The 25,384-nt window shown below is 42.3% G+C and overlaps 2 protein-coding genes across 23 annotated transcripts in view; both read left to right on the top strand.

The window, feature by feature from the left end:
- Positions 1-14,476, top strand: part of LOC114092350 (transmembrane epididymal protein 1-like) — a 65,432-nt gene extending 50,956 nt beyond the window's left edge. For 9 of the 19 annotated variants that reach the window (XM_071600256.1, XM_071600251.1, XM_071600255.1 and 6 more), the window contains 3 exons: positions 2,610-2,675; positions 5,285-5,385; positions 5,473-6,994. In XM_071600256.1, coding sequence (XP_071456357.1) covers positions 5,850-6,632 — 783 coding nt within the window. In that variant the 5' untranslated portion in view covers positions 2,610-2,675; positions 5,285-5,385; positions 5,473-5,849 and the 3' untranslated portion in view covers positions 6,633-6,994. The other 10 variants (XM_071600248.1, XM_071600244.1, XM_071600247.1 and 7 more) reach the window with 9 other exon arrangements.
- A 3,205-nt stretch (positions 14,477-17,681) lies between these two features.
- Positions 17,682-25,384, top strand: part of Rgsl1 (regulator of G protein signaling like 1) — a 41,786-nt gene continuing 34,083 nt past the window's right edge. For all 4 annotated transcript variants that reach the window (XR_011704000.1, XR_011703999.1, XM_071600241.1 and 1 more), the window contains exons 1-4: positions 17,682-18,087; positions 21,941-22,045; positions 22,986-23,147; positions 24,220-25,181. Coding sequence is in view for 2 of the 4 variants with exons in the window: in XM_071600241.1 (XP_071456342.1) it covers positions 21,946-22,045; positions 22,986-23,147; positions 24,220-25,181 (1,224 nt within the window). In the remaining 2 variants the exon portion in view is untranslated. The remainder of the gene's footprint in view (positions 18,088-21,940; positions 22,046-22,985; positions 23,148-24,219; positions 25,182-25,384) is intronic.

The following is a 25,384-nucleotide window of genomic DNA, read 5'->3' as shown; positions in this document are numbered from 1 at the left end:
TGTTTCGCCCTCTTTTGTTCTTTCTGAGTTTTCCATGTTTTCTTGCCTTCTCCCTCTCTCCTTCTCTCCATCCCCTATTCATCCTCCTCTGAGCCTCGTGCCTCCTCAGTTCCCCTTACCCAAGAGCCAGCCTCTCTCAGCCTCTCTCGTGGCTGGGATCTGCTTTTAATGAAGATGTGGTCTAGATCCTAAATGGGCCCCCAAAGCTCATGTGTTGAGTGCCTGGTCCCCAGAGGATAGTGCTGTTGGGAGAGTGTGGCCTAGTTGGGGGAAGTAGGTCATTGTGGACATGCCCTTGTTTGTGTACCCTGGGGACCCTGGCCCTTTCCTCTTCCTCCCTTTGCCTCCTGGCAACCATAAGGTGAGCAGCTCCTCTGCTGCATGCTTCCACGGCCATGATATTACTGCCTCACCACAGACCTAGAAGTGACTGGGCCAACCGTGGACTGAAACCTCTGAACCCATGAGCCAAATTAAATCTCTCCTCCCCTTGATTGTCTCAGGTATTTTATTTCAGCAATGAAAAGCTGACTAACACATTGCCCCACTCTGCTGGGGTGAATCTGTGGATTGATGATGACAGGAAGAAGGGGTACCTTGATAACTGGGTGGTAGTTTATAGTCTAGAGCATTCTTTCCCAAGCATAGGGTGAAGAATGACCTGTTTTGGATCAAGGCACCACTGTGGAAGAAAGGTTTGATTCCAGTGCAGATGCATGGGCCCCAACCCAGAGACTATTTTCACTAGGATTGGGTGAGACTTGTAACCTATTTTCAAAGAATCTTCAACAAGGTAATACTGTGCCCACCAGGGCCTGTCCCTGTGGTGATCCAGAGAGTGGTAAGTGTCCACAAGGGTACCTGCAAGGTTGTCTCAGGTGGCAGCATACATGTAGGTCACCAAACATCACTTAGTCAGTTTGGCACTTACTCATCTTACATGTCAGTGATACATCTGGCTCCATCAGTAGAACTCCTTGCTTCTAATTAGCAGAGTGATATTAAGTTTTCATAGGGAGAAGTTAATAAGGAAAAACATGTGGAAGAGCTCCTTAGAGTAGACAAAAGTAAAAAGTGTTGGCTTTCTGAATAGGACTCCCATAGCTCAGGAAATAAATAGCAAGAATCAACAAATAGGATGGCATCAAATTACAATGCTTCTGCACAGCAAAGGAAATCATTAACATTGTGAAGAAACAGCCCTCAGAATGGGAGAAAATCTTTGCCAGCTACTCTTCCAACAGAGGAATAATATTTGAATGTAAAAAGAACTCAGATTCAACATCAGAAAAACAAATAATCTATTTAATAAATAGGCAAATGAACTAAGCAGATACTTCTTTTAAAAAGTACAAATGGAATTCAATTTATGGAAAAGTGCTCATCTTTTGGCATCAGGGAAATGGAAATCACAACTACAATGAGATTCCATCTAACTCTAGTCAGAACAGCAATCATTAAGACCCCAAATAACAAATGCTAGCAAGGATATGGGGGGGATGACTCATTCACTGTTGATGTGAATGCAAATTAGTACAGCCCCACAGAAATCAATAAGGAATTTCTTCAAAAAACCAAAAATCAAACTACCACATGACCCAGCTCCACCACTCCTCAGTATTTATCCAAAAGACTTAAAGTCAGCATATAGTAATAAATACGAATGTCTATGTTTATTATGGCAAAATTCACCATTTCCAAGTTATAGAATTATCCCATGTGTCCATCTACAAGTGACTGGATAAAGAAAATGTGGCACAAATATGCAATGGAGTTGAATTCCTTCATAAAGAAGAACAAAATTGTACCATTTGCAGGAAAATGGATGGATCTGGAGATTATCATGTTATGCAAAATAAGTGACACTCGGACAAGTAACAGAAGGACATCATAAAAGCAAAAGGGTGACTATTAGGTAGAGGAAGGGGTCTAGGAAAAGGAGGAGGGGAAGGCAAGGGGAGGTATTGAGGAGTGCAATTAATCAAGTTATGTTATATAAGTGTATGAATAAGCCACAGTGGAATCCACTATTCTGTACAATTATTATGCAACAATTAAAAAAAAAACGAAAAAAGTGTTGAGAAACATTGGTTTATGCAAGAATGTCTGTATTTCTGCTGAGAAGTTAAAATTATGCCAGGTCAACCACACCCTTTCATTCTGCCTCTCTGTGCCCATGGACAATGGGGCCAAAGATAAGATCTGAATTTACATGTTAGAGTTTCTCCAGCCATTAACTGTGAATGGTCATATTTGCCCTGACTTGTACAGTTAGGATGAGATCTCTCTTTTAATCCCATGGCTCTAGTCATTTGTTCCACTCGTTTGTCACTTAGCACTTAGCATTAGTGACCTGACATCTTTTGTATGTGTCTGTTTTGTCTTCATAACTAGATTAGAAAGTCTTTTATGGTGGAGACCTTGTGTTCACCTGATAGTGCACTAATTTACTCACGCATCTATCAGACAGGCATTGAGCACTGCCAGGCACAGGGATAGATTAAATTTAAAAAAAAAATAGTAAGATATAGTCTCTGACTTTAAACATTTCTAGCAAACAAACCATGGCTTGGAAAATATAATGACTGAGATGTGTTTATTTTGTACAGAAAAGTACCCTGCCCAGCGGAGAGGAGGCCATCTTTAACCGAGGCTCAAAGGAAAAATGAGGAAGAGTAAGTTTTCCAGGTAGAGAATGGATGGGGAACAGGAAGACCATTCCAGGCTGAACTAGAGCTTCTGCTACATGTAAGGGGGGCTGGAATGAGACCAGGCCTAAGCACAAAACTAAGGGCACGAATCTTGCCTCTGAGGCAGTAGGATTCCACTGGAGAATTGAAATTAGCCAATGGAATGATTAGCTCCCTTGTCCCAAAGCTCACCTGGCTGCAGTAGGGTGGGAATAGAGGAGGATGGGAGACCTTTCAGTAGGGCCGAATTGCTGATGCCTGAGCAAGGAAAGCGGGTAGGAGTGGAGGGAACCCCTGGAAGATCTGCTGGGGAAGGAGAATCCAGAGAACTTATTGATTTAAAGGTCACGAGGGCAAGTGAAAAATCAGTATCCCACTGTGAGGGGAGATTTGTCACTATCTATTCAAACAAACAAAAACAGAATAGTTTATGCTGCAGTTTGGATCTGGAGTGTCCCCCAAGGCCTCTGTGTTAAAGGCTTAGTCCCCAGCCTGTGGCACTATTGGAAGTTGGTGGGACTGTGGTATTTGTTATAGTGATGAGAGCTAACACACACAGTCCATGACCTGGAAATTTCACTTATGGCTGTCTACCCTAAGAAGAAAATTCACGCACCAATGTTCCTTAAGAAGAAAAAGACTAATATGTCTATCAATAAGGATCTGGATAAAGAAAAAAAATTAAATAAAAAACACCTCTATGTAACAAAATAATTCTTTCTCCAACACATTATATGACTGACAGAGAAAAAAGAAAAGCTTGTCATAGAATAGTACATATAATAGGAGTTGATGATCTAGATAAAATTTTAGCTGGGCAAGGTGGTGCATGCCTGTAATCCCCCTGGCTCTGGAGGCCGAGGCAGGAGGATGGTGAGTTCAAAGCCAGCCTCAGCAACTCAGTGAGGCCCTAAGCAACTCAGCGAGACCCTGTCTCTAAATAAAACATTCAAAAGGGCTGGGGATGTGGCTCAATGGTTAAGTATCTGTGAGTTCAATCTCTGGTACAGAAAAATAAAAATAAAAATCACTTTAGCATTTGAGGAAGCCCCTCTACAGTTATCTTCCAAACTCTTCACCTTAAAGTAGACTTGTTAGATATTGAGTCTCACTCACCCACATAGTGCTACTTAGTAGTTCTCTTATTTCTTTATTTAAAATTTTAATATTGAGTGTGTAATAGCATTTATAGGACACATATAAGTTGTGACACAATACTCCTATGTACACCACTAACTCCAAGACCAGAAAAACATTCTCATTATTTTCAGTGTTTTTTGTGTCCCTCTCAAGTCTTTCTTATTCTTCCCCTCTCAGAAGTAACCATTCTCCTGAATTTTGATTAGAGTTCCACACTTTTTGTTATTTAGTTTTGTGTGTTTTTGAACTTTATATATAGGATCATACAGAAAATACAAAAGAAAGGCAAAAGCATATCTAAAAGGAGATAATGTTTTTCTTGGCAGATGATATGACTATATAAAGTTATTTGAAAATTAGAACAATATGACAACCTGACAAAATGATTAATATGAAGATCAATACAAAATTATAGGTTCTTATATCAATAATAATTATAAAATAAAATAGATCTATCTACAGCAGCAAAAATAAAAACATAGTTTACCAACAAAAATGGAAATATGTAAGATCTATGTGAAACAAAATTTGAGATATCCCCTATACTTGGTTGGCTGTCATGAAACAGAATATGACCATTACATTCTAAATAAATGCAAATTTCAAAAGAGAAATATTTGAAAACGAATTCACAATAAGTTACTAGCTTAATGAGCTTTCTCTCTCACCAATGCTTAACATTTTGTTCTGTGCATCTGAAAATTTAGATGTCCCCAGTGGTGTCTGACGTGTAGGACACGTTGTCTCCAGAAGAATCACTTTCAGGTGCTTACTGAAATGCTCATTGCAGAACACCACCCTCAGAAATTCTGAGTAAGAGTTCTGAGTAGAACCCATCCACCTGCATTTTAACTTGGAAAAACATTGCTTTAATCCAAAGGAAGGAATCTCAGATGGTAGCATCCAAGTTCTCTCTGGAGATCAGCAAAGAGACATTCTTAGGAATGAACATTTTTCTGGCAATCTTGAGATTACATCAGGATAATTGGGCACTCCATAGGTTCATGTGTGGCTCTTACAAAGGTCTATATCTAGAGGACTGCATGTGGACATCATGTTTATACAAGGTTATATGGTAAAGAATCTTTTATTCTTCCCACAGTTTTTTTATTGGTGCATTATAGTTGTAGATACTGCTGGGATTTTCTGTTACCCATTCATACGTGCACAGAATACATAATCTAACAACAACATGTAAGGAATCTTAAGGACTGTGCCCTACATTTTCTGTTTGCTATGCCTTCTTTGGGTTCTTCCTTATGTCCTGTGAATTTGGAGGTGCTGTGATCAGAATTTTGTGTTCCCCAAAATTCATTTATTGAAATCCTTACCCCCAGATATGGTATTGGGAAGTAGGACCTTTAGGGGGTTATTAGGTCACGAGGGCAGAACCCCCTTGAATGGTATTAGTGCCCTCATAAAAGAGCCCAGTGAACAGCTTGTCTCTCCTACAGTGTGAGGACACAGCAAGAAAGAGCCATCCGTGGGGGAGCAGGTCCTCACCAGCCACAAAATCTGCTGGCATCTTGATCTTGGACTTCCAGCCTCCAGAAATGTGAGAAATAAACTTCTGTTGTTTATAAGCGACACGGTTTGTGGTATTTTGATACTGGTATCATTGATAGTATTTATTATTTTGTAGCCTGAATAGACTTAAGAGGAGGGGAGTAAGGAAGGTGGCCCTGGGATCAAGGACAGCAGGTGGAGAGGAAGGAGGGCCCTTCTGCAGAGGATTCGACCATACAGAGGCCCAGGCTTTGTGCTGGAGGACATGCTCATTTCATTGTCAACGGTTAGGTGGCTATCAGTGAACCACAGCAGAAGGCCAGGACGGAAACCAAGACACCCACCCCAACAGTTAGGCCCTCCTCCACAACCACTTCCCTTCTGTGTGTGGATGTGGTGGGCTGGGTGGGCAATATAAGCTTCACCCAGCTCCCTCCACACTCCAGGGCCCCGAGAGAAAGGCCATCCCTGAACATTTGGCTTCTGCCTCTGGGCTCACCCGCCTTCAGTTCCATGGGAGGCTTTGAGGGTCATCTGTACCCAGGGCTGTCTCTGTTCCTCTATGGACTTTACCAGGCGCAGCTCGTCTCTAGGGCCTTGATCTGCAACTCCCGTGTCCAATATCCACCATGTCGTCCTTGGGACAAAGGAAGATGGGCAAAGCTACGGCAGATATATTACATTGGCCCGATGAAGATCCTAAGTGCCTTCATTTTAGTAGCCCAAGAGTTGAACAGCGTTCATGGACAGCTGGTTCTTATCAGCAAGATGTATCACCAGAGAGACTTTATGTACCGCAAACAGTGGCAGCACCTCACTCTCTATTTGACCTTCTTCCTGACGGGGTGTGCAGATATGGTGAGCCAGAACCTGATGCCCCAGAGGTGTGTGGCTCTGGAGCAAGGCACCCAAGCCCTGGGCATATTTCTGTTTCTGCCCCTGATGGTGTCTCACATGCAGGACACAGAAGGAGTAGAACTGCAGTTTCACATCCTGCTCACCCAGGCCATGTTCCTGCTAACAGTGGTAGTGACTGCAGAGCTCTGGGCTCCCAATGCCATGCTGATATGGACAATGAAGGCCTTTTTGTACATGATCACAGGCTCTTGGTTGGTACAGATAGGCTTCATGTTGTTCAAGCCAATCTCTGGCTATAAATGGATGGATGATGACAGAAATGACATAGCGTTTGCCACCACTTTCTTCTGCTGGCATGTGGTCTTCAATGCCAGTTTGATGATCTGGATCTATGGCTTCTCTTTTTTGTGGTATTGCTACATTTTTATTAAAGACTGAACCTGGATGCGCCCCCTGGTGGTGCCCTGTGGCCTTCACACTCCAAGATGTCTGGATGAGAAGTTGTGAGAGGTGAGCGGCCAGGAAAGCAGAATCTGGTGTCCTTCCTTCATGGGGGTCCTACCTTGAAGCCACAGACTCTGCTGGAATGGACGAGCGCCCTCTCCCTTCTGGCTTCTCTCAGCCTTATTTGAACAGTGCATAGAGGAAAGGTGAACGGAATAAGAGTCCTGCCACTAAGACCTCCCCTCTCAACTCCCCAAGCTTTTCCCTCCTCAGCTCCTGCTGCGGTACCTGCTTGCCCTGCACCTCTCTGTATCGCCCACTCCCCTCCCATGAGAACATTAAAGAAATTTTCTATATCCTGCTTGTGAAACTTTTTACAAATATCCCTCACTCCACCACATGGAATATCCACCACAGTCAAATTTAGTACATAATAATAATTTACCCAACATAATAACCATAATAACCCCACGTCCATTCTTTCTGGTTCTGGATCTCTTTCATGATGATACTATGAAATCATGTTTTGACTAAATAGAATTCAGAACTCTTTTTGAGTTCTTTATTTTGATTACTTTGTGATTTATCAAGCAGAAAGTCAGACCCTTTTGCAGCTTCTTGCACAGTGACATCTAGAAGAACAGAGCAGCACCCTACTCACAGAGAGGGCTCCAAGGGCTCGACTGCCTCCAGGGGTTCTCCCCCGCACTGCCTCCTCTAGTACTGTCAGACTCTCCCTCCAGGCATGTCACCCACTGCTCTGCACACTTGGGAATCAAGTTCCAAGTAGTAGATTTGCCAGGACCCACTCTTTTGTGATTCTCCTATATAATAAAATCCAATGGCTTATTTCTTCTTGATGCTTTTTTTTTTTTAATCCTCACAACTCTCGTGTCAATGAAGTTTGTAGGTGAATATTATCTAAAACTCAAAAGGGTTAAGAAAGTAGCTTAAGGAGGCTAGACATTTTTCTGTGTCACACAGTGCCATTGCTGGGTGTCGGAGGCTGGAATTGTGAAGGGTAGAACCAAAATTATTGGGAACCATAGGCTATCAAGACTTTATCAAGTTTTCCTCACTCGTGGTTAAGTCTAAATCATCTGGTCAGGACAAAGTGGGGCTGGGTCAGGGATTCCAGAGCATTCACCATCCTTCCCATTTCCTTTGTTGTTCTGGTTCCTGGGAGAACTAGATGTGTCCTTTGGTTCTGGTCCTACACTTCCTTGTTAATTTTCTTGTTCAAAAATCAGGGTGCAAAAGGAGTGAGTTGTTGGGAAGGACCTTCACCCTGTGGTTTTGGGGGCTGTGAACAGCCTGTAATTGTGGAGGGGGAAGGAATCTGGGATCTTTAGATAAGACTCAGCCAGGTCTTAGCATGTGCTGGACATGTGGCGTGTGACCAGCTCCGTGGATGGTTCATACCTGCATCAGTGGGATCATCCGGCAACCACATTCCTGTCCAGTGGAGACTAACAGAGGACCCAGGTGTGGAAATAGAACATAAGTTAGCTTCTATGCTTCCCCCTCATCCTAGGAACCAATGGGGCTCTGCCCTCTTCCTGGTTGTCACCTCTGGTTCCCATACCTTGTTCCCCCGCACCTTGGACATCCTCCGAGGCCTTGGCCCAGCCTCATAGCTCCCTTTCTCTGGCCTGCTTGATCCTCCTCTGGTGCCTTGAAACTGGGGTGACAGGAGATCTGCTTGTCCTCTATTCTTTCTTTCTTACTGAAATGACAAAAACTATTTTCTTCTCCACTCAGGGGTCTCTCCCTCCCCCTCCCTCCCCCCACCCCCCTCTCTCTCTCATCTTAAGAGCATATTTTGGATTTTTTTAAACTTTAAAAAATTGACTCTTGCTATTACAACCCAACCTCTTCATGAAGTGAAATCTCTGACTAAACAGGAGAAAAGCCGCGTACAAGGGATGAGAAGCCAGGACATAATATTAGTATTTCAAGATTTTATCTCCCTGCAAAGATGACAGTTGAAGGGATACAGAAGCTGCAGAACTGTCCCATTTTTAGTGCTTTTGAAGTTCTTTTAAATAACTGATGAATTCATCGCTTGTAGAAAATTGATGCCCCCAAATATTATTATGTCTCAAATCACATACCTTCAGGGAAAAATGCTAAATATTAGCAGTATCAGCAGGGGTCTCAAAGCCACAAAGAACCATAGCCAACATCTGATACAGTGGCGGAATAGGTGGGCCTACTGTTCTGACGATAAGGGTTTTTCTGTGTGCTTTGTGTTAATTAGGTATGAGCACTTGGAAATTATTCCTAAACACTTGAGAAAGAAAAACCAGCTGAAGATTAACTTGGGGAAAAACAAAAATCAAAGTCTCCAAATTAGAGTAGTTTTTGGAGAGAAAGATGTAGTGTTTCCCACCATCCACCAGAGGGAGTTATTTCCACATGAGACTGGAAGGGGCACTTCATCTCCATTTGGTATTGAATTATATCAATTTAAGGGAAGTGATGGAGGGATGAGGAGGAAAGCAGGAAAAGCACATAAGCAATCAGTAAACATCACCTGCATCTGTTTCCTATTAAGCTCAAATGTGTAGACATGAATAAGCACAGAATTTAATCTATGAGATAGAAGTGTGTGTGTGTGTGTGTGTGTGTGTGTGTGTGTGTGTGTGTGTGTGAAAACCTCTGGGTCACTCACTCTCTGACTACCCTTTCTATTTGATATTTTAAAAATCATTGTGTGACTTTCAAGAAGAACTGTCTCCTACTGTGGATGCCACAGGGAGTATGATAGTCCCCCTCTTGGCCCTGGTAGTAAGGGCCAGCAACCAGACCCTCCACGCAGAACTTTTCATCTTGAGGAGGAAAATGGGACGCTTAGTAGCTCTATAAAGGTAAGTATTTTTGACTGGTTTACTCACGGACACATCCAAAACATCTAGAAAATTTTCTGTCATACAGGGAAGTGCTCAATAAATAGAGAATTAATTAACAAATAGGAAACTGAAAGAAGCCATTGTGACAGTGAATCAGGTCCAGTATCTATTTTGCAGTTGTGAGTCAAGACCCTAGAAGCTCTCAAAAAGAAAGCATGTTTACCATGAGGAAGAAAAGTCATATTTTTGTGTTATTGTTAGTCTCCTAATATTTGCCAAAGAGATCTGCTACCATTTTCAAAGTAACTCCTGGAGTAAGAAGACCCTCAGCATTTTGGGAAATCATTTCAACCTGAATCTGATACACCCAGTAAATCTCACAGCTGAGATGTGAAGTCAGGTCTATCTAATTTTAAAAACATTGTTTCCCATGTTTTCCTGATAACAATAATTATCTGGGGTACTTGTGAAACACATAGACAGACGCCTGAACTCAACCCTAGTCCTTCCAACAGAATTTCCAGGGGAAGGACCTGGTAATTTATGTTTTTAACAAGTGCCCCCATAATTCTTATTATCACACAAATTTGGGAGACTTCTGGTACTCTTCTTTTGGGAACTAGAAGGTCCTAAAAAGGTCACAGGGACATGCAATCATTATGTACTTCAAGCCTCTTCTCATCCTTACCATTGTTGGTGTGACCATCATTTGGTTGTTAATGTCTCCAACAGTCAGCCTTTTTGAGCTGTAGGGAAGGTGGTGGGCAGCACTTAGGGCTAGAGAGTAGCTTCACACAGCTTAATTGAAGACCAGCCTGAGAGCACAACACCTCACAGAATACGAGTACATATCGCTACTGTGTGTGCGCCATTAATTTTGGAAGAGACCACAACTCTTATTTCTTTTGCTGAGGTTGTGAGAGCCTTTTCCAAGAGGAGATGATATTCCAAGAAATAAACTGATATTAAGAACCACCAGAGCTTTACTCTGAACTCCCTCAAGATCTTTGTGTTACAATGACTAATGGATAAGGTGATAATAGATTGAAGAAATACAGTAGACTATGAGCCCATCTGCAACAAGTAAAACATCAAGAAGAATCTCTTCTCATTTTTGAAATAATTTAACAGTATCTGGTCTTTATATATACTAAAGAAAATATAATAACTTTTCAAATGTAAGTAATGTTTTATTGGCAATTCATTATTAACATTCCTTTCAACTTCCAAAATCTTATTCAACCCTCCCCCCACCCCATGGAACAAGGATTTAAACATTATATAAGCTTCCCAACAATTCTAGAACTTTAGAGTTCTTTAAGTCCTCTCATAAGTATAACATTGAACAACTCCATTCTCTAAAGTTTGGGAGAAAAAAAAAGTTTCTGCCTAAATTATTAGGGTTTATAGGGCTGATGGTCTTTCACTTTTATCAGAAGAGGACCAGAGAAACAAAGAGTGGATGAAAAGATCAAGCATCTGCTTCAAAACCTTTTAGAGACAAGGAAGGTCAAGTCCTTTGAAAGTTGTCTTAAGGGTGCAGAACATCCAGGAGACATTCCTTATTACAATTACCTCTAGTATAACAGTTTATAGGTCCGTGGGAACTGAAGTGAGTCATGCAAAAATATCACCATAAGGTAGGAAAGGATGGAGTACTGAAGAGGGCTTGGACACACTTAGAAAGAACCTGTCAATGCACACAAAAGAGCATGGACCAAGTCCAGGATGACTCTGGTACATTCAAAGGAATCCAGAAAATCAAGTAAGAAAAAAACTTGCCTTCAGATGGTGGTCTCCATCAGATATAAGTAGGCCCCCGCCAATGGAATCTGGAACTCCTCAGAAGTGACACTGTGTGTTCACAAGGGGTGGGTTGCTGTTGACTACAGGCTAATTCTGTTTCTAACAAATCACAGTGGCAGGAAAAGCAAGGCAACATGAGAAACACTGGTGAGTGTCTGAGAGAGATGTCTCCAAGACTGTAAGCCCTCGAGGCAAACCACTTGCCTTTCCAGTTCATTGGAGTGCATCTTTGTTTTCCTCCTCTTTCTCTCCTGCCCCTTCCTACTTCTGCTACTAGATGTTAAGGATAGGACAGGGCCTTGTTCATGAGACAACTAAGCCTAGAGGAGAGAGTCAAGTATAGCTTGGCCCTCCATGTACCTTACCTCCTCCAGGGAGACAGATTGCATGGGGTTGGGATCATCCAGTGATTTCTTGTGCCAAGTCAATATTATGATTTGGAATGAACACAAAAGCCCTTCTCCAATTATTAGGAAGTCTGAATCCAGAACAGAAGAAAATGGCAAAAAAGGAATGAAGAAAATGGGAAGGCAAATGTGGGCAGCCTTGTTCCCTTACCTCGTTAAGACTACTTTGTGAGTGGTGAGCCCTACCATCAAAGCCTCCGTGGACTCCAGAGTGTGTGTAGATAAGGAAAACCATCCATTGAGAAATTTCTGCCAAACCCCACTGTTCTGCTTGCAGACAGTCTCAATAACCTACTTATTCAGGAAATGCAAATTAGGCTTTATAAATGACAGAGAAACAAACAAATCCCAGAAGATTAAAGATCAGCTCTTGAAAGAATGATTCATTCAGCATTTACAGACTTGGATAATGTGCGAACATTTTAAGTGCCTAGGGCAGGATGAGAAGACGAAGTCGCTCCTCTCAGAGACTCAAAGGAAGAAGATACGTCAATGGATGAAACAACATGGCTTGTCAATTGTCATCGTGTTCCACCACTGTGGTAGATTCTACCATTCTTGGTCACCAAGATAATATGTAAATCAGTTCTTGATGGTATCTAGTCATTTGTGAAGCTGGCTGGAGTTGAAAGAACATTTTAGGCAATGGGAAGGCGGGAACAAAGACATGGAGTTTGAAATTTGAGTACCTACCATATTCAGGAAATAACGATGTCTTGGTTTTGGCTTGGAAAAGAGAGGCGGCATGGTGTGCAGTGGTGGGAGATGAGCCTAGGAGGCAACAGCCAGACAGGGCGAAGCTCCAGTGCTTAGACTTTACCTTAGGACATTGAAGGCTCTTTGAAGAGTTTTAAAAATGGTAACATCAACATATTATGGTGGTAGTGCATGGATGAGGAAGGAAGAGACTGGAACCAGGGAAACCACTTAAGAAGACTGATGCAGTAGTCTGAGAGAGAGATGATAGACATCTGAAATAAGAGAATGACCCTATGGAACCAGATTCCAGAAATAAATTCAGGGGAGAAACCATGGAACAGATCACCATTGGATGTGGTGGTGTAATGAGAAGAGAGATGGAGCAAGAGAGAAAGAGAGAGGAGAAAAGATGAATCTCGGTTTTCTGGATGTAGATAATTGAATTAGTGATGATTACAGTAACTGAGACTGGGAATATAGGAAAGGGGGCATGTTGGGAACCTGGACATTTTGAACATTTTGGAGTTGCTGTGGATGTGTATGTAGAGAAGTCCCCACAGCTCATTGGATATTTACAACTAGAGCCAAAGAGAAGTCTGGGGCAAGAACTCAAATTTTGGAATAATTTATGTGTCATAGGATAAATCAGCCAGAGAATGCTCATAAAAAGAAGAGCAGAGAGCTGGTGAGAGAGACCCGAGAAAGTTCATGTGAAATACAGAACAGAAGAAAATGGAAACACAGAATGAAGAAATGGGGAAGGCAGACATGTGGACAGCACTGAAGGGGGCGGGGAGACTATCTGTAGAACAGAAAGCAAGAGTGGCCCCAGCTCCCTGCTCATAGTAGCGTTTGATTGTCTGGGTTTCTATTTCTATTATTCAAAGGCCTTGATCACTTGGTGTTATCAGGAAAGGTGATGGAGGTAAATGGTCTTCTCACGTTATCAAAACTGCACGGTAGTGATGGTGGGGGGTGGCACTCACCTCACCAAACGCTTAACTAGACTGATAGTCTACCAGATTTCGATTGTTGGTTTTATAGTCTTTTATTATGCACTTTGGGTATGATGGATATGGCCCTTTAGATGACAATTATCTTATTACTCTCTAGTTGAACATTGGGCTCTAAAGAGTGTAGACGATGAATTGGAATAAACTTAGGTCCCTAGTCCACTTAGGGTCTCCATGTTTAGTTTTTCTTGACATTCAATATATCCTCTGACTAACTTAGACAAAATAATAATCAAACCTGAGAATTTAATAAATAAATTGCACCACCAAACCAAGATTCAGGAAAGCTCTTACCAGCTTGTAACGCTGGTCCCAAACTAACCAGCTGAAATTTGACTGCAGCACAAGTAAACTCCTGCCCCTGGTTTCTGACAGTGATCCTATTAAATAAAGTATGGTGGAGCTAATGGTGCAGTGTGAGAGCTCCCAAGCTGGCTCCGTTTCAGGCCACACTAATGCAACATGCCACATGGGCAATAGTTCACTTCTCCTCTGCCCTGGGAAGCATCTTCAGGGCTTGGGTTGTGGGTGCCATTCCCACCCGTGAGAGAGGAGCCTGATGGAAAGGAGGCCACATGAGGAGGAACGGGCTGAAGAACTTAGTGACCAGGCAGAGAAGCTGAAGGTAAGCCTGAGGCTGTGGTGTCTTTATAAATATTGGAAGTGCTGTCATGTAAGAGGACTTAGATGAATTGTAGAATTTCCCAAAATAGAAGGCAGTTCACTGAAGGAAAATCTTCCTAATGTTTTCTCTCTTCACAAATGGAATGGGCAGCCCTGTGAGGCCGTGTGCTCCCTCAGCTGGGAGTATGTAAGCAGGTGACATGGGAGAGTCCTGGAGAAGGAGGAGCCGAGTGGATGACCCTAATGGAGGTCATCGTGCTGAGATTCAGCCATGGGAAATTATCTTCGTTTTCCCAACATGAATGCAGTCCTGGTCATGGTTTTGTTTCGTTTTTTTCTCTCTCTCCCCATATAGAGATACTCCATTCTACAAATCTTATAATTCTGCTGGAGGATGAAATCTTTGCTGACTTTTTCAATACATTTCTTTCTCTCCCGGTAAGCATTGTCAGACTTAAGTTCAAATGTTTTATTGACAGCTGAATAATAAACCTCACTGAGCTAAGTGCCCTTTTGTTATTTTGTTTTTTACTAAGTTCCTTATCAAATGCAAACTTTTCCAATTTGAGCCAATAAATATGAACCAGGACCCCCTCTACAATCTCCGGGAGCTCCCTAATATTAATACAACCAAGTTTTCAAGGCTCAGCCTCCTTAACTGCCTCTTAACTGTCCAGAGTCACCTCCCCTCACATCAGCTGCTGATACCCAGTGCTCTAGTGACCGCTGTTTTACACTGGCTGAGTGCACCCGCCATCCCCCACCTCCAAACCTCTCTTCCAATCTCCGCTTAAATTCTGTTCTTAGGGAATTCCTAGGCCCTCAGAGCTGGGACCTCCTGGTGGAACTTCTCCTGCCTCTGTTCCCCTTGGCAATCTGCAGCTGTCTTGTGTTGCATGTGTACACATGTCTGTGTCCCACTGGAGTGTGAGATTGTGAATTCCTTCAGGACAAGGACTAAGGATTATTCATTCTGTTCTACTTCCCTTACCAGGTGTTTAGCATGCAGCCTTTAAGTTGTGGACTAAAACCAAACTGTATGTCCTCAGGCTATGTAACTTAGCCAAACCTCAAAATCCAACTAAAACCCAAACCTGAGCTCATCCTACATCTTTTTTGGATGCTGGCATCTTATAAATTGTGGTTCATCTTATTGCACGCCCTTTCCCACTGGATGTCATCTGTTAAAAGGTGAAATTTCAGACAAGCGGAGAAACCACTGTATTATCTCAGTTACTGAGTGGTTACTCTGTACCAGCCACTGGGATTAGTTTGGGGGATGTACATATTAATGCACCATCCCTGTCCTCAAGGAGCTCCCAGTCTAAAGTGAGAGACTAGTATTTAAGTTACGAGTGACGTAATGGAGACTTTTAGGAGGCAGCGGGAGAGCAGTACATGGAGCAGGGAGGCCATTCTTCCTGAAGAGTCAGGAGAAGCTGACCAAGCCAAATCTTAGGAGTGGATATCGGAGAACTGACCAGGGGCAGAAGGTGGAGCAGGAGGGATGGATAAAGAAGTGGGGGGAAAGACTAGGGGGTTGAGTAGCAAGAAAAGGCCTCACAGACAGAGGAGAGAAAGTAAGATGGCAGCGGCCAACATGATTTGAAAAGGAGGGAGGAGGAAGAGGGATCTCCATGAGTGGGACTTTCAGGTGATCCTCAAACACGCTAATACCTTTGCCACTGTCTTAATTAAAGCTTTCCTGAGTAATTTTTTTTTTTTAACCCAGGGGCACTTAACCACTGGGCCACATCCCAGCCCTTTTTATTTTTTATTTTGAGACAGGGTCTCACTAAGTTGCTTAGGGCCTAAGTTACTGAGGCCGGCCTTGAACTTGCCATCCTCCTGCCCCAGGCTCTGGAGCTGCTGGGACCAAGTAATCTTAAGACACATTAATCACCCAATTTATGAAGACAAGTTTCTAGAAACAGAGTGATGTGGGAAGGTGGCGTTCCAGCCAAGAGTGTAAGATGAAGTCCTGGCCATTTAGGCAGCTGTGGTGTATGGAGAGACAGTCGTGTTTCGTGTCAAACACTCCTGTCAACATGTCTACCATTTAATTCCCATAGTTTCCCTGTGATATAAGCATAGAAGCCTTTTCCCATCAGTTCCCAGATGATAATCCCTCCCCCATGCTCGACAACAGAGAATAGTAGCTTAGAATTGGGATGCTCTCAAAGCCTCAGCATGTAATTTTTACCCCTAGTCCTCCTCATATCTTCAGTCCTCTCTACTTTCTCCAGTTCAAGAGTTTAGGTAAATCCAAAGCTACTTCTCATTAGGAAAAGGTTTTAGAACTTGGCTTGAGCTAAGTTCATGAGGGAAGGGGATGATGCAACCCACAGTGTAACGTGTTCTCATATCAAGGGCTTTTGGCTTTGCACATAAGCAATAGCCCCTAGGCCCAAGGCAGGATGCAGTCAAAAGATGAATGAATATTGCAATTCTCTCTATTCGAAGTCTTTTTGTGCAGGGTACATTGATCCGGTGTAGCAAATTTAAGAATTAATGTCCCTTCAAACAGGAAGACAGCAGAGCCTGTCTTCCTCTGTGGCCGCAGGAGCATGTCATGAATAGGAAGAGAAGCTCTTGCTCTTTGGCTGTTTCCTAGCTTTCTTTTACAGGTCTTTGGTCAGACCCCATTTTATCTTGTTGAAAAATCTCAGTGGAACTTGTGGCCAGAAATACCTCGTGACTTGGTGAGTAGGAGCCTAGGATGGCAGAGGGTTTGGGGCCGAGGAAGAGAGAGAGTTGTATTTGAAGCAGGGATTGGGAGAGAGAAGGGAAGAAGGAGATTAGAGAACGATTGAAAGAAACCAGAAAGCAGGTGAGTAGAAAAAACAGCATCAAACCAGGTAAACATTTTACACTCTCACCTCAGGCAAGCAATTTCTGGTGAATTCTTTACTTTATATTCTAGTCCATTATTAGCAATTGGAATTCATCTCTCATGTCTACTGTGATTTGGGGGTAGCAGATGTTTGGAATACTATGCTGAGAAAAACCTTGAGCCACATTTAAGCAAAAAGAGCCCAGGAATTGATTGGCAACGGCTGCCATGGGTGGGATACGAAGTGGCCATCTCTAGTCCACACAGGTATGATCAGATACACATTATCAGCTACAGATCAAGGTAAGGTGCCAATCTGCAGTTTTTTTCCAGAGGCAAGTTTTTCCTCTTCATCTTTTTTCTTTTCATATATTTCTTTTCCTTTTCCTTCTAGATTGTCTTTCTCTTCTCCTTGTTTCCCCTTTCTTCTTCCCAAGACTTAGATCAGCCAGTGGCTTCCATGTGCATTACCAGTGGTTTGTGGATCAGAAAAGTCACTCTAAGCCCTGCTCATAATAAGCCTTGTTTTTCTCTGAGTTACTAAGAGAAGATACCCTACTCCAATTCTTACATTTGGTTTCCCTAAAATAACTATGAAGCTTAAATTGTTAAAATTTGTCCTTCCTCCTCCAGCGGTTCTACGTCTCAGGGATCCCTTCTGTACTCTAAATGGTCTGCATGTGTTTTTGTACATGTTGTACAATTGATAAGGGTGGAGGCTTGTAAGAAATAATGTGTGTTTACAAAACAAGTTAAATAGAGTAGTTAACTAGAGTTTATGACCTGACACCATAAACTGAGACCTTTTCTGTAAATCAAGACTCAGATCTTTTCTGGAAGAAATTCACCCAGAAATACGGAAGAATTTTTGAAGAAAGACCAAACTTGTTAATCCATACGGGTCCATACACTTCTTTAGGAGCTTCATCTTGTGTTTCCACTGAACTTAGGATTTTTAATCAACACACCCCTACTTCCAGTCAGATACTGCCAAGTGTGAGGTTATTTATCACCACTTGCTAAGCAGCATTTCTTAACTGTTAAATTTCATTTATCTTTCTGTTGCTATTTTGATTTTTCTCTAGATTGCCAAATACAAAGGACTATTGACCTGGTTGGAAAAATATCGGTTACCTTTCTTCTGCAAAACAAACTTGTGTTTCAATTACATTCTCTGTCAGGAATTAATCAGTTTCATTAAGTCTGAAGAAGGAGGTAAACAGAATGTGTGTGTGTGTGTGTGTGTGTGTGTGTGTGTATGTGTATTGTGTAGAAATATGGAAAACCATACTATATAATGATCCTATGCCTATCAGTAAGATAAAAATACCAGCTGCATTTTGTACATCTTGTAGATATGTGAGTGGTCCAACCTATGTTGTAGCAATAGGTGAAATCTTGGGCTGAAAAATTGTGCCTGGAGCAATAATCAGGAGTCATGTGAGATAGTCTATTTATCTCACTGTAGCCAGAAACTACACAATGGTCATAAAGTATGAAAAAATTGCCTAACATATGTACAGAATCAAACACATCTTACCACCTTCATTATTATCATTTGTTCTAAATCACCATTATTATTTCTTAACTGGTACTGAAATCATCTCAATATCCTTAACTTTACTCTTGCTCTCCTGTTCACAGCAACCAGAGAAAGCCTTTTAAAGCATAATTTTGGGGAAGAGAGTGAGAGGATTGTAGGATGATGGCTAATTAGGAAGCACTGGTAATCTCTTCCCATACCTGGGTAAGAATTACACTGACAGAATCTATATGATGTTCCTATTCTGGAGTCCGTTGAGGCTTGCAACTTTCAGGGGAAGGCTCAGACAGTAAATTGTACAGCTCTTAGCGTGGTAGCAGCTGCCTATCTTCAAGCACCAGCTCCATGGCTGACAGCTGTCACAGTCTCAGCCCACAGAGAGGCTTGGACACAGGTTGTGAGGGTCGCAAAATCAGAGAAGACCTCCAAATAGACAGGATCTGTGTGCTATTTGCTTCTTCTGATCACAGAGATCCACAGACACCGGCAGCCATTTCTGTTTTACTTCCCCTTTGCTATAAGCCCTTCGCCATTTACTGATGTAATTTCAGCCTTGGAGGGTCTAGTCCCTCTTTTATTTTTCATTTTTTCCCCTTTTTGGAATCAGAGATCAAGAACTAGAACATTCAAAAGAAACTAATTGATACCTAGGGAAAGGCACTAGTTCAAAAAAGATGTGCAAAGACCTAAGTTTATACCTCAAACTTATCTTGACACAGAAATATCTTGCAGCAATTAATTTTTTTTCCTCAAATAAATAAAATAAATCAGAAAACTCTGGGCAAGGCGGGGGGCAGATTCTGATTTCCAGAGTTGCACATTATTAGATTAAAATATCAAAATTTTAACAAAAAGTCACAAGGCATACAATGAAACAGGAAAGTATGATCCATTTCATGGAAAAAGAAGACAAAAGAAACTGTTCTGCAAAAAGATCTAATGAAAGATATACTAGACAAAGACTTTAAAACAATTGCCTTTAAGCTACTCCAAGAACTAAAGAACAATATAGAAAAAGTTCAGAAAATGACATGTAAACAAAACAGAAATTTCAATGAAAAGATAGAAAAGCCAAAATGAAACCAAAGAGAAAAACAGAAATGAAAAATTCAGTAGAGGGAATCAGTGAATAGAATGGACTAGAACAGATTTAAGAAAAAATCAGTAAACCTGAAGATAGGTCAGAGGAAATTATTAAATCAGAGGAACAAATGAAAAGATACTAAAGAAAGTGAACAGTCTCCCAGGGACCTGTGGGACACAATCTAGCACACCAGAATATGCATTTAAGGTGTTCTAGACAAGAAAAGAAGGAAGAGATAATATTTAAAGAATAATGGCTGAAAACTTCCCAACTTGATGAAAAACATGAATATAACATCAAGAAGCTCAGTTAACTTTTAGAAAGATGAACTCTAAGATACTCACACCTAGACACATAATAATAAAATTTTGAAATGCAAAAACAAAGAATCTTAAAGGCAGCAAGGAAGGAATAACTTGTCATTTATAAGGGGATTTCATATGATTATTAGTGGATTTATAATCCAGAAACTTTGGAGCCCCAAAGGCAAGTGAGCTTGTATATTAAATTTCCAAAAGAAAAATACAAGTAGTCAATAATTCTATGTCTGGCAAAACTGTCCTTCAAAAGTGAACCAAATGATTGAGCAATTTAACTCCTGGGTATAAACTCGAAAGAATTGAAAGTAGGGTTTCAAAGATTTTTTTTGTGTGTGAGGTACCAGTGAATTAACCCAGGGGCACTTAACCACTGAGCCACATCCCCAGCCCTTTCTATTTTTGATTTTGAGACAGGGTCTTACTAAGTTGCTTAGGGCCTCATTAAATTGCTGAGGCTGGCTTTGAACCAGGGATCCTCCTTCTGCCTCAGTCTTCTGAGCCTCTGAGATTATAGGCATGCACCACTATGCCCAACTCAGAGATATTTGTAAACCCATGTTCATAGCAGCATTCTCTACATAGCAAAAAATGTGGAAACAACTATGTGTCCATCAACAGATAGATAAGCAAAAATGCTACATGCATGGAATATTGTGCTGCCTTAAAAAGAAAATTCTGACACATGCTACAATATGGATGAAATTTGAGGACATTGTGCTGAGAAATAAGCCAATCACAAAAAGACAAATACTGTTTGATTCCATTACATGAAGTACGTACAATAGTCAAAATCAGACACAGGAAGGAGGAGGATGATTGTCAGGTGCTGGGAGGAGGAGGAAATGAGGAGTTATTGTTTAATGGATGCAGAGTTTCAGTTTTACAAGAAGAGTGTTTTGTAGATGGGAGGTAGTGATGGTTGCACAACTTTATGAATCCACTTAATAACACTGAACCATACATTTAAAAAGAGTGAAAATGGTAAATTTTATGTTAGATGTATTTTACTATAATAAAAAATTGGGAGGAGGGAATGTAATTCAAATTATGTTTCTCCTCCACTCTGCCTGCACTTTCCTCCACACATACCACCAGTGGCTCCTGTTTCAGTGACCTTCCGGGTGTGAGGCTTGGCTCCGTTTCCTCTCTGACCGCATCTCCTCCTATTCTCACCACCCCCATTCACTCCATTCCAGCCACATTGATCTCCTTGCAGTTTATCCAACATGCAGGACACTTACCACTTCAAGCCTTTCCACTGGCTGTTCCCTCTACCTGGATGCTCCTCCAGATGTCCACATGGCTCCCTGTCACCTCCTCATGTGCCCATGCAAATCCTATCCCCTCAATAAAAGCTACTCTGACAATAGATCCTGTGTAATACTACCTCGTTCCCATCATCCCAACTGTGCCTCCAGAACTCCCAATCTCCTCTACCTCGCTCTCCTCTTCCTTTTTTTCCTGTGGTGCTTGTAACCTTTAATCTCAGTAGAGAATGCATTTACTCATCATGCTTATTGCTTATTGTCTCTTTCACAAGAATATAAGCTCCTGGGATCTTTGTTCTGTGCTATTGTATCTAAATCACCTAGAATGGTATCTGGCACTTAGCAGGCCTGTAATGAATATTTGTGGAAGGAATGAATGAACAAAATTTCCATCTGGGGTTACACTGGTAAATTTTGACTCACTAACCAAAGGAAATTAATGATGTGCTACCACGACAAAGTTAAGGTCCAGCAGCATCCATGGAGGAAAACATTATAACAAATCCCCCTCTCTACTCAACCACCCTTTCATTATATATAGACATTTGTAAAGGTGGATGAAAATGTGCCCTGAGGGCAAGATCATGGTCAGGTGGAGACTGTACGGGGAGGTGCCTTGGGTGGAGGGTGGGATGTGCGCTTGTCTGTGGGAACCACATGTCACTTGACCCATGTCACTAGATGGCATGGTGCCTAACTTCAAAAGCACTCCATTGTCAGGACCCCACTCCCTAACTGGCCACCATTTTTCTTTATTCACACTGAGCAAATGGGCGTCTGCTGTGTGCAAGACTGAGGGAGAGAGGCAGGGGAAGAGCTCATTCTCCCTCTTACCATGGACTTTTTCCGGCAGCCAAGATGATGAGATGGAAGACGGCAGACCAGTGGCTACTGGAGAAATGCATTGGCGGAGTCAGAGGGATGTGGCGCTTCTGCTCCTACCTCAAGGGCAGCGCAGGTGGGTTGTCTTGGATCATTCTTAATAGTTCTCTGGTTGTCCTGGATCTCCCATTGACAGCTATGAGTGTCTATGGTAAATATAAAAAGTGTTCAATAATACAGTTTGGGTAAAAATCCAGTACAATTGGGATCCATAGTAGAGGTAAAAGCAGTCAGGGTCCCTTGCGTTCATTCATTTATTGGGCATTGTTTTGTGGCAGCCTGTGGACTGGTAGGTTGGGATTTAAAGATGAACACAAGCCCTGCAGGGGGCTTTATAAAACTGCGACTGTGGTGGGGAAATGGGGAACAAAAGGTGAACGTGTGGGAAACCTCTGCTTTCTCTTCTGGGGCGTCTGGTGATTTCTGGGAGCTGGGAAGCTGGAAATGTCTGCTCTGGCAGACACTCTAGTTCATCAGGGCTAAGTTAAACTAGGAACAGGTCCTAGTTTTCAGGGTGAAACCCTGGGTCTCCAGGTAAAGAAGAAGTAAGACAGGCTATATCTTTCTGTTTGCCAATCAGTTTGGCTCTTGCAAAGTTGTAAAATAGGGAATGTGGGTCTTTGGTGACTTTTGACCCCAGCATCTTTCTGCAGGCTGTTCACGGTGTCCAGGATCTAGGAAATGCTCTTTTTCCTCTGATCTTCATTTTTTTGGGCAAAACTATCTCATGATTCATACTCAGAGTCTTGTAGTTTCCCCGAAGTGACAGTTTTTCTAGTAAGAGAAATAACAACAAGAAGTCACAAAGGACCACTACCCATTAAGTCCCTTCTCCCTATGCTCCCATCCTCCCCCACACTAGGACTTTTCTGGAGATGATGTCTTACCCTGAGGAATTACTAATGATGCAGCCGAACAGGCTGATGGGGGGCCGGGGGTACAAGTGGCTTCACCCAGAAGCAACTACCAAAGGGTCAAGATTAGGCAGCTCCAGGCCCATCCTGTCTGATCTGTAGGTGAAGAGCTGGTGGATTTCTGGATCCTTGCTGAGAAGATCCTGAGCATAGATGAGATGGACCTGAAAATGAGAGACTACTACCTGTCCCTCCTTCTCATGCTGAAGGCCAACCATCTGCAGCCGGGGTCCAGGGTAGTAAAGCTCTGCAACGTGAACATCAGTAAGAATTATAAAGCATATTTGAAGTGAAATTCTTGGAGGATGGAAACAAAAAAACAATCCAGTGTCTAGGAGCCCCTAGTCTTTTGCTTTTCAGACTGCCACCCTCTCTATCTGCTTTGGTATCAGGAATGGCGGTGGGAACCCCAACCCTTAACTGGGGAAAGATTGAAAGAGACTAGCTGTCCTTGGGTAGGCTGGTGCTTGCCTCTTCCTGAGATATTACCCGCCAGTGCAGGGTGGGTGGAAGGAGTGAAGATGGATTGGAGCAGGGTAATTGAAAAGTCCCTATATCTTCTGAGCCTGCTCAGCTCTCCCTTGGATTCTCTAGAACAAATTACAGCCCATGGGCCAAAAAGCAGTATATGTGCCAATAGGCAAAGAATGTTTTTAATTTTCAAAGGATTTTGAAAAAGAAGAAGACGATTATGCAACCAAAACTGTATGTGGTTCACAAAGCCCAAGACGTTTACTATCTGGCCCTCTACATAAAAAGTTTGTCAACCTTCTCTTTAGAACATCAGATCCATCCATGTTTATTTGTTTTCTAAATAAGAAAGCATTTCAAATTGAAATATCAATGTGTTCTAGAAGATCTGCTGCTTGGGATTAGCCATACTTCTTTCTATTCATCTAGATAATTGAAAAAATGATAACATTAAAATGTCCAGGCTAGTGAAGGCTATTATTTGAAAGATTTGATTCTTTCAAATTATTCAATCCAAACCCTTTCCATTGGTCCTCTCGGATCCTGAAGAATGACGTTCAGATAATATGTATCATTGTTCTTAATGATCGTTTCTTGTACTTTTTGCTTTTCTTTAACAGTAACATTCAGTAGTCTAAACATTATTCAAGAAATCTCATAGTATGCCTCATTTCTATGGGAAAGAAGAAAGATAATCGGAGAAAAAGGTCACTGTGTACTGAGAAAAACCTAAAAATGGGTCCACTCTATGTCTTCCCTATCCAGCTTTCAGAATTCTGTGAGGAACTAATGTAATGCTAAATACAAAGACCTCCCTCATCACCACGACATCATTTTCACCTTCTTCTCTCTATGATCTTTCCAGACTCCCTCCTGAACCTCTCCATCTGGCATCCCAACCAGTCAACCACCAGAAGGGAGACCCTGAGCCACATGCAGAAAGTGGCTCTGTTCAAAGTCCAGAGCTACTGGCTCCCCAGCTTCTACACCCACGCCAAGGTGGCAATGGCCAGTGAGGAGGCATGCCAGGGCCTGATGCAGGAGTATGAGACTCGCCTGTACAGCGTTTGCTACACCCACGCGCGAGAACTCCCTCTGAACATGAGCATCAGGAAGAGTTTCCATTGCCAAAAACAGTACTCAAGCAAGAAGGCCAGGAGGAGGATGTGGCACATGGCAGAAACGGACTCTCGCTTTCTGGAAACCAGTCCCAAGCCGGATAGCAGGACTATGCCTACACAGGAGATGAGTTCTCAGAAGATGGTGACACAGATGTCTTCCCTGACAGTGGCTTCTTCAAAGGAGTCAATAATCAGTTCCTTAGAAAATGATGATCCCTGTGCTAAGAAGTTCACTCTGAAGAAATCCAAGGGCCACCTCCTCATGGAGGGCCTCTTTGAGACAAAGTTTTCCACCCAAATGAGGACTTCCACCCCTATCATTAATTATTCTTCACAGATGACAATCCATAAGGCCATGAGGAAAAGCTTCCCCTTGGGGTACACATATTGGGCCCTGTGTGCTGACATCCATGCAGGGAGTCCCTTCCGGCACTACCTAAAGAAGATGAAATTGAAAGTGGAGAGACAACTCCTGGACCTTTGGCAGGACCTACACCATTTCCTGCGTGTTCTGATGAATAACAGGAATAATGGAAATGCCATCTTTCGTCACATGCTGGGTCACAGGATCTGTGAGCTCTACTTGAATGACCAGCTTGGTCCATGCTTGCCACTCAAATCTCAAACCATTCAAGGCCTGAAAAAGCTGCTGTCTTCCGGGGATGTGACCCCCTGGATTCCCAAAGCCCAGAGGGAAATTTGCAAGGTAAGCCTTGCCTCAAAGAAATGAGTTGATTTCTGCAGATCAAGTCAAGACTGACCAAACTCCCTACCTGGTCATCTATACTTGCTAAGTTAATTATATCTACCCACATAAATCCGCATATATTGAAAAGCTGCTTAACCTCTTAAGGCACAAGTTTTGCAAGTTTCCATGAACCAGAAAAAACTCTCAAGTAGAATGGAACA

The sequence above is a fragment of the Marmota flaviventris genome, chromosome 12 (genome assembly GCF_047511675.1).
Source record: "Marmota flaviventris isolate mMarFla1 chromosome 12, mMarFla1.hap1, whole genome shotgun sequence".
Classification (NCBI taxonomy): domain Eukaryota; kingdom Metazoa; phylum Chordata; class Mammalia; order Rodentia; family Sciuridae; genus Marmota; species Marmota flaviventris.
This window is presented reverse-complemented; position numbering and strand designations above follow the sequence as displayed.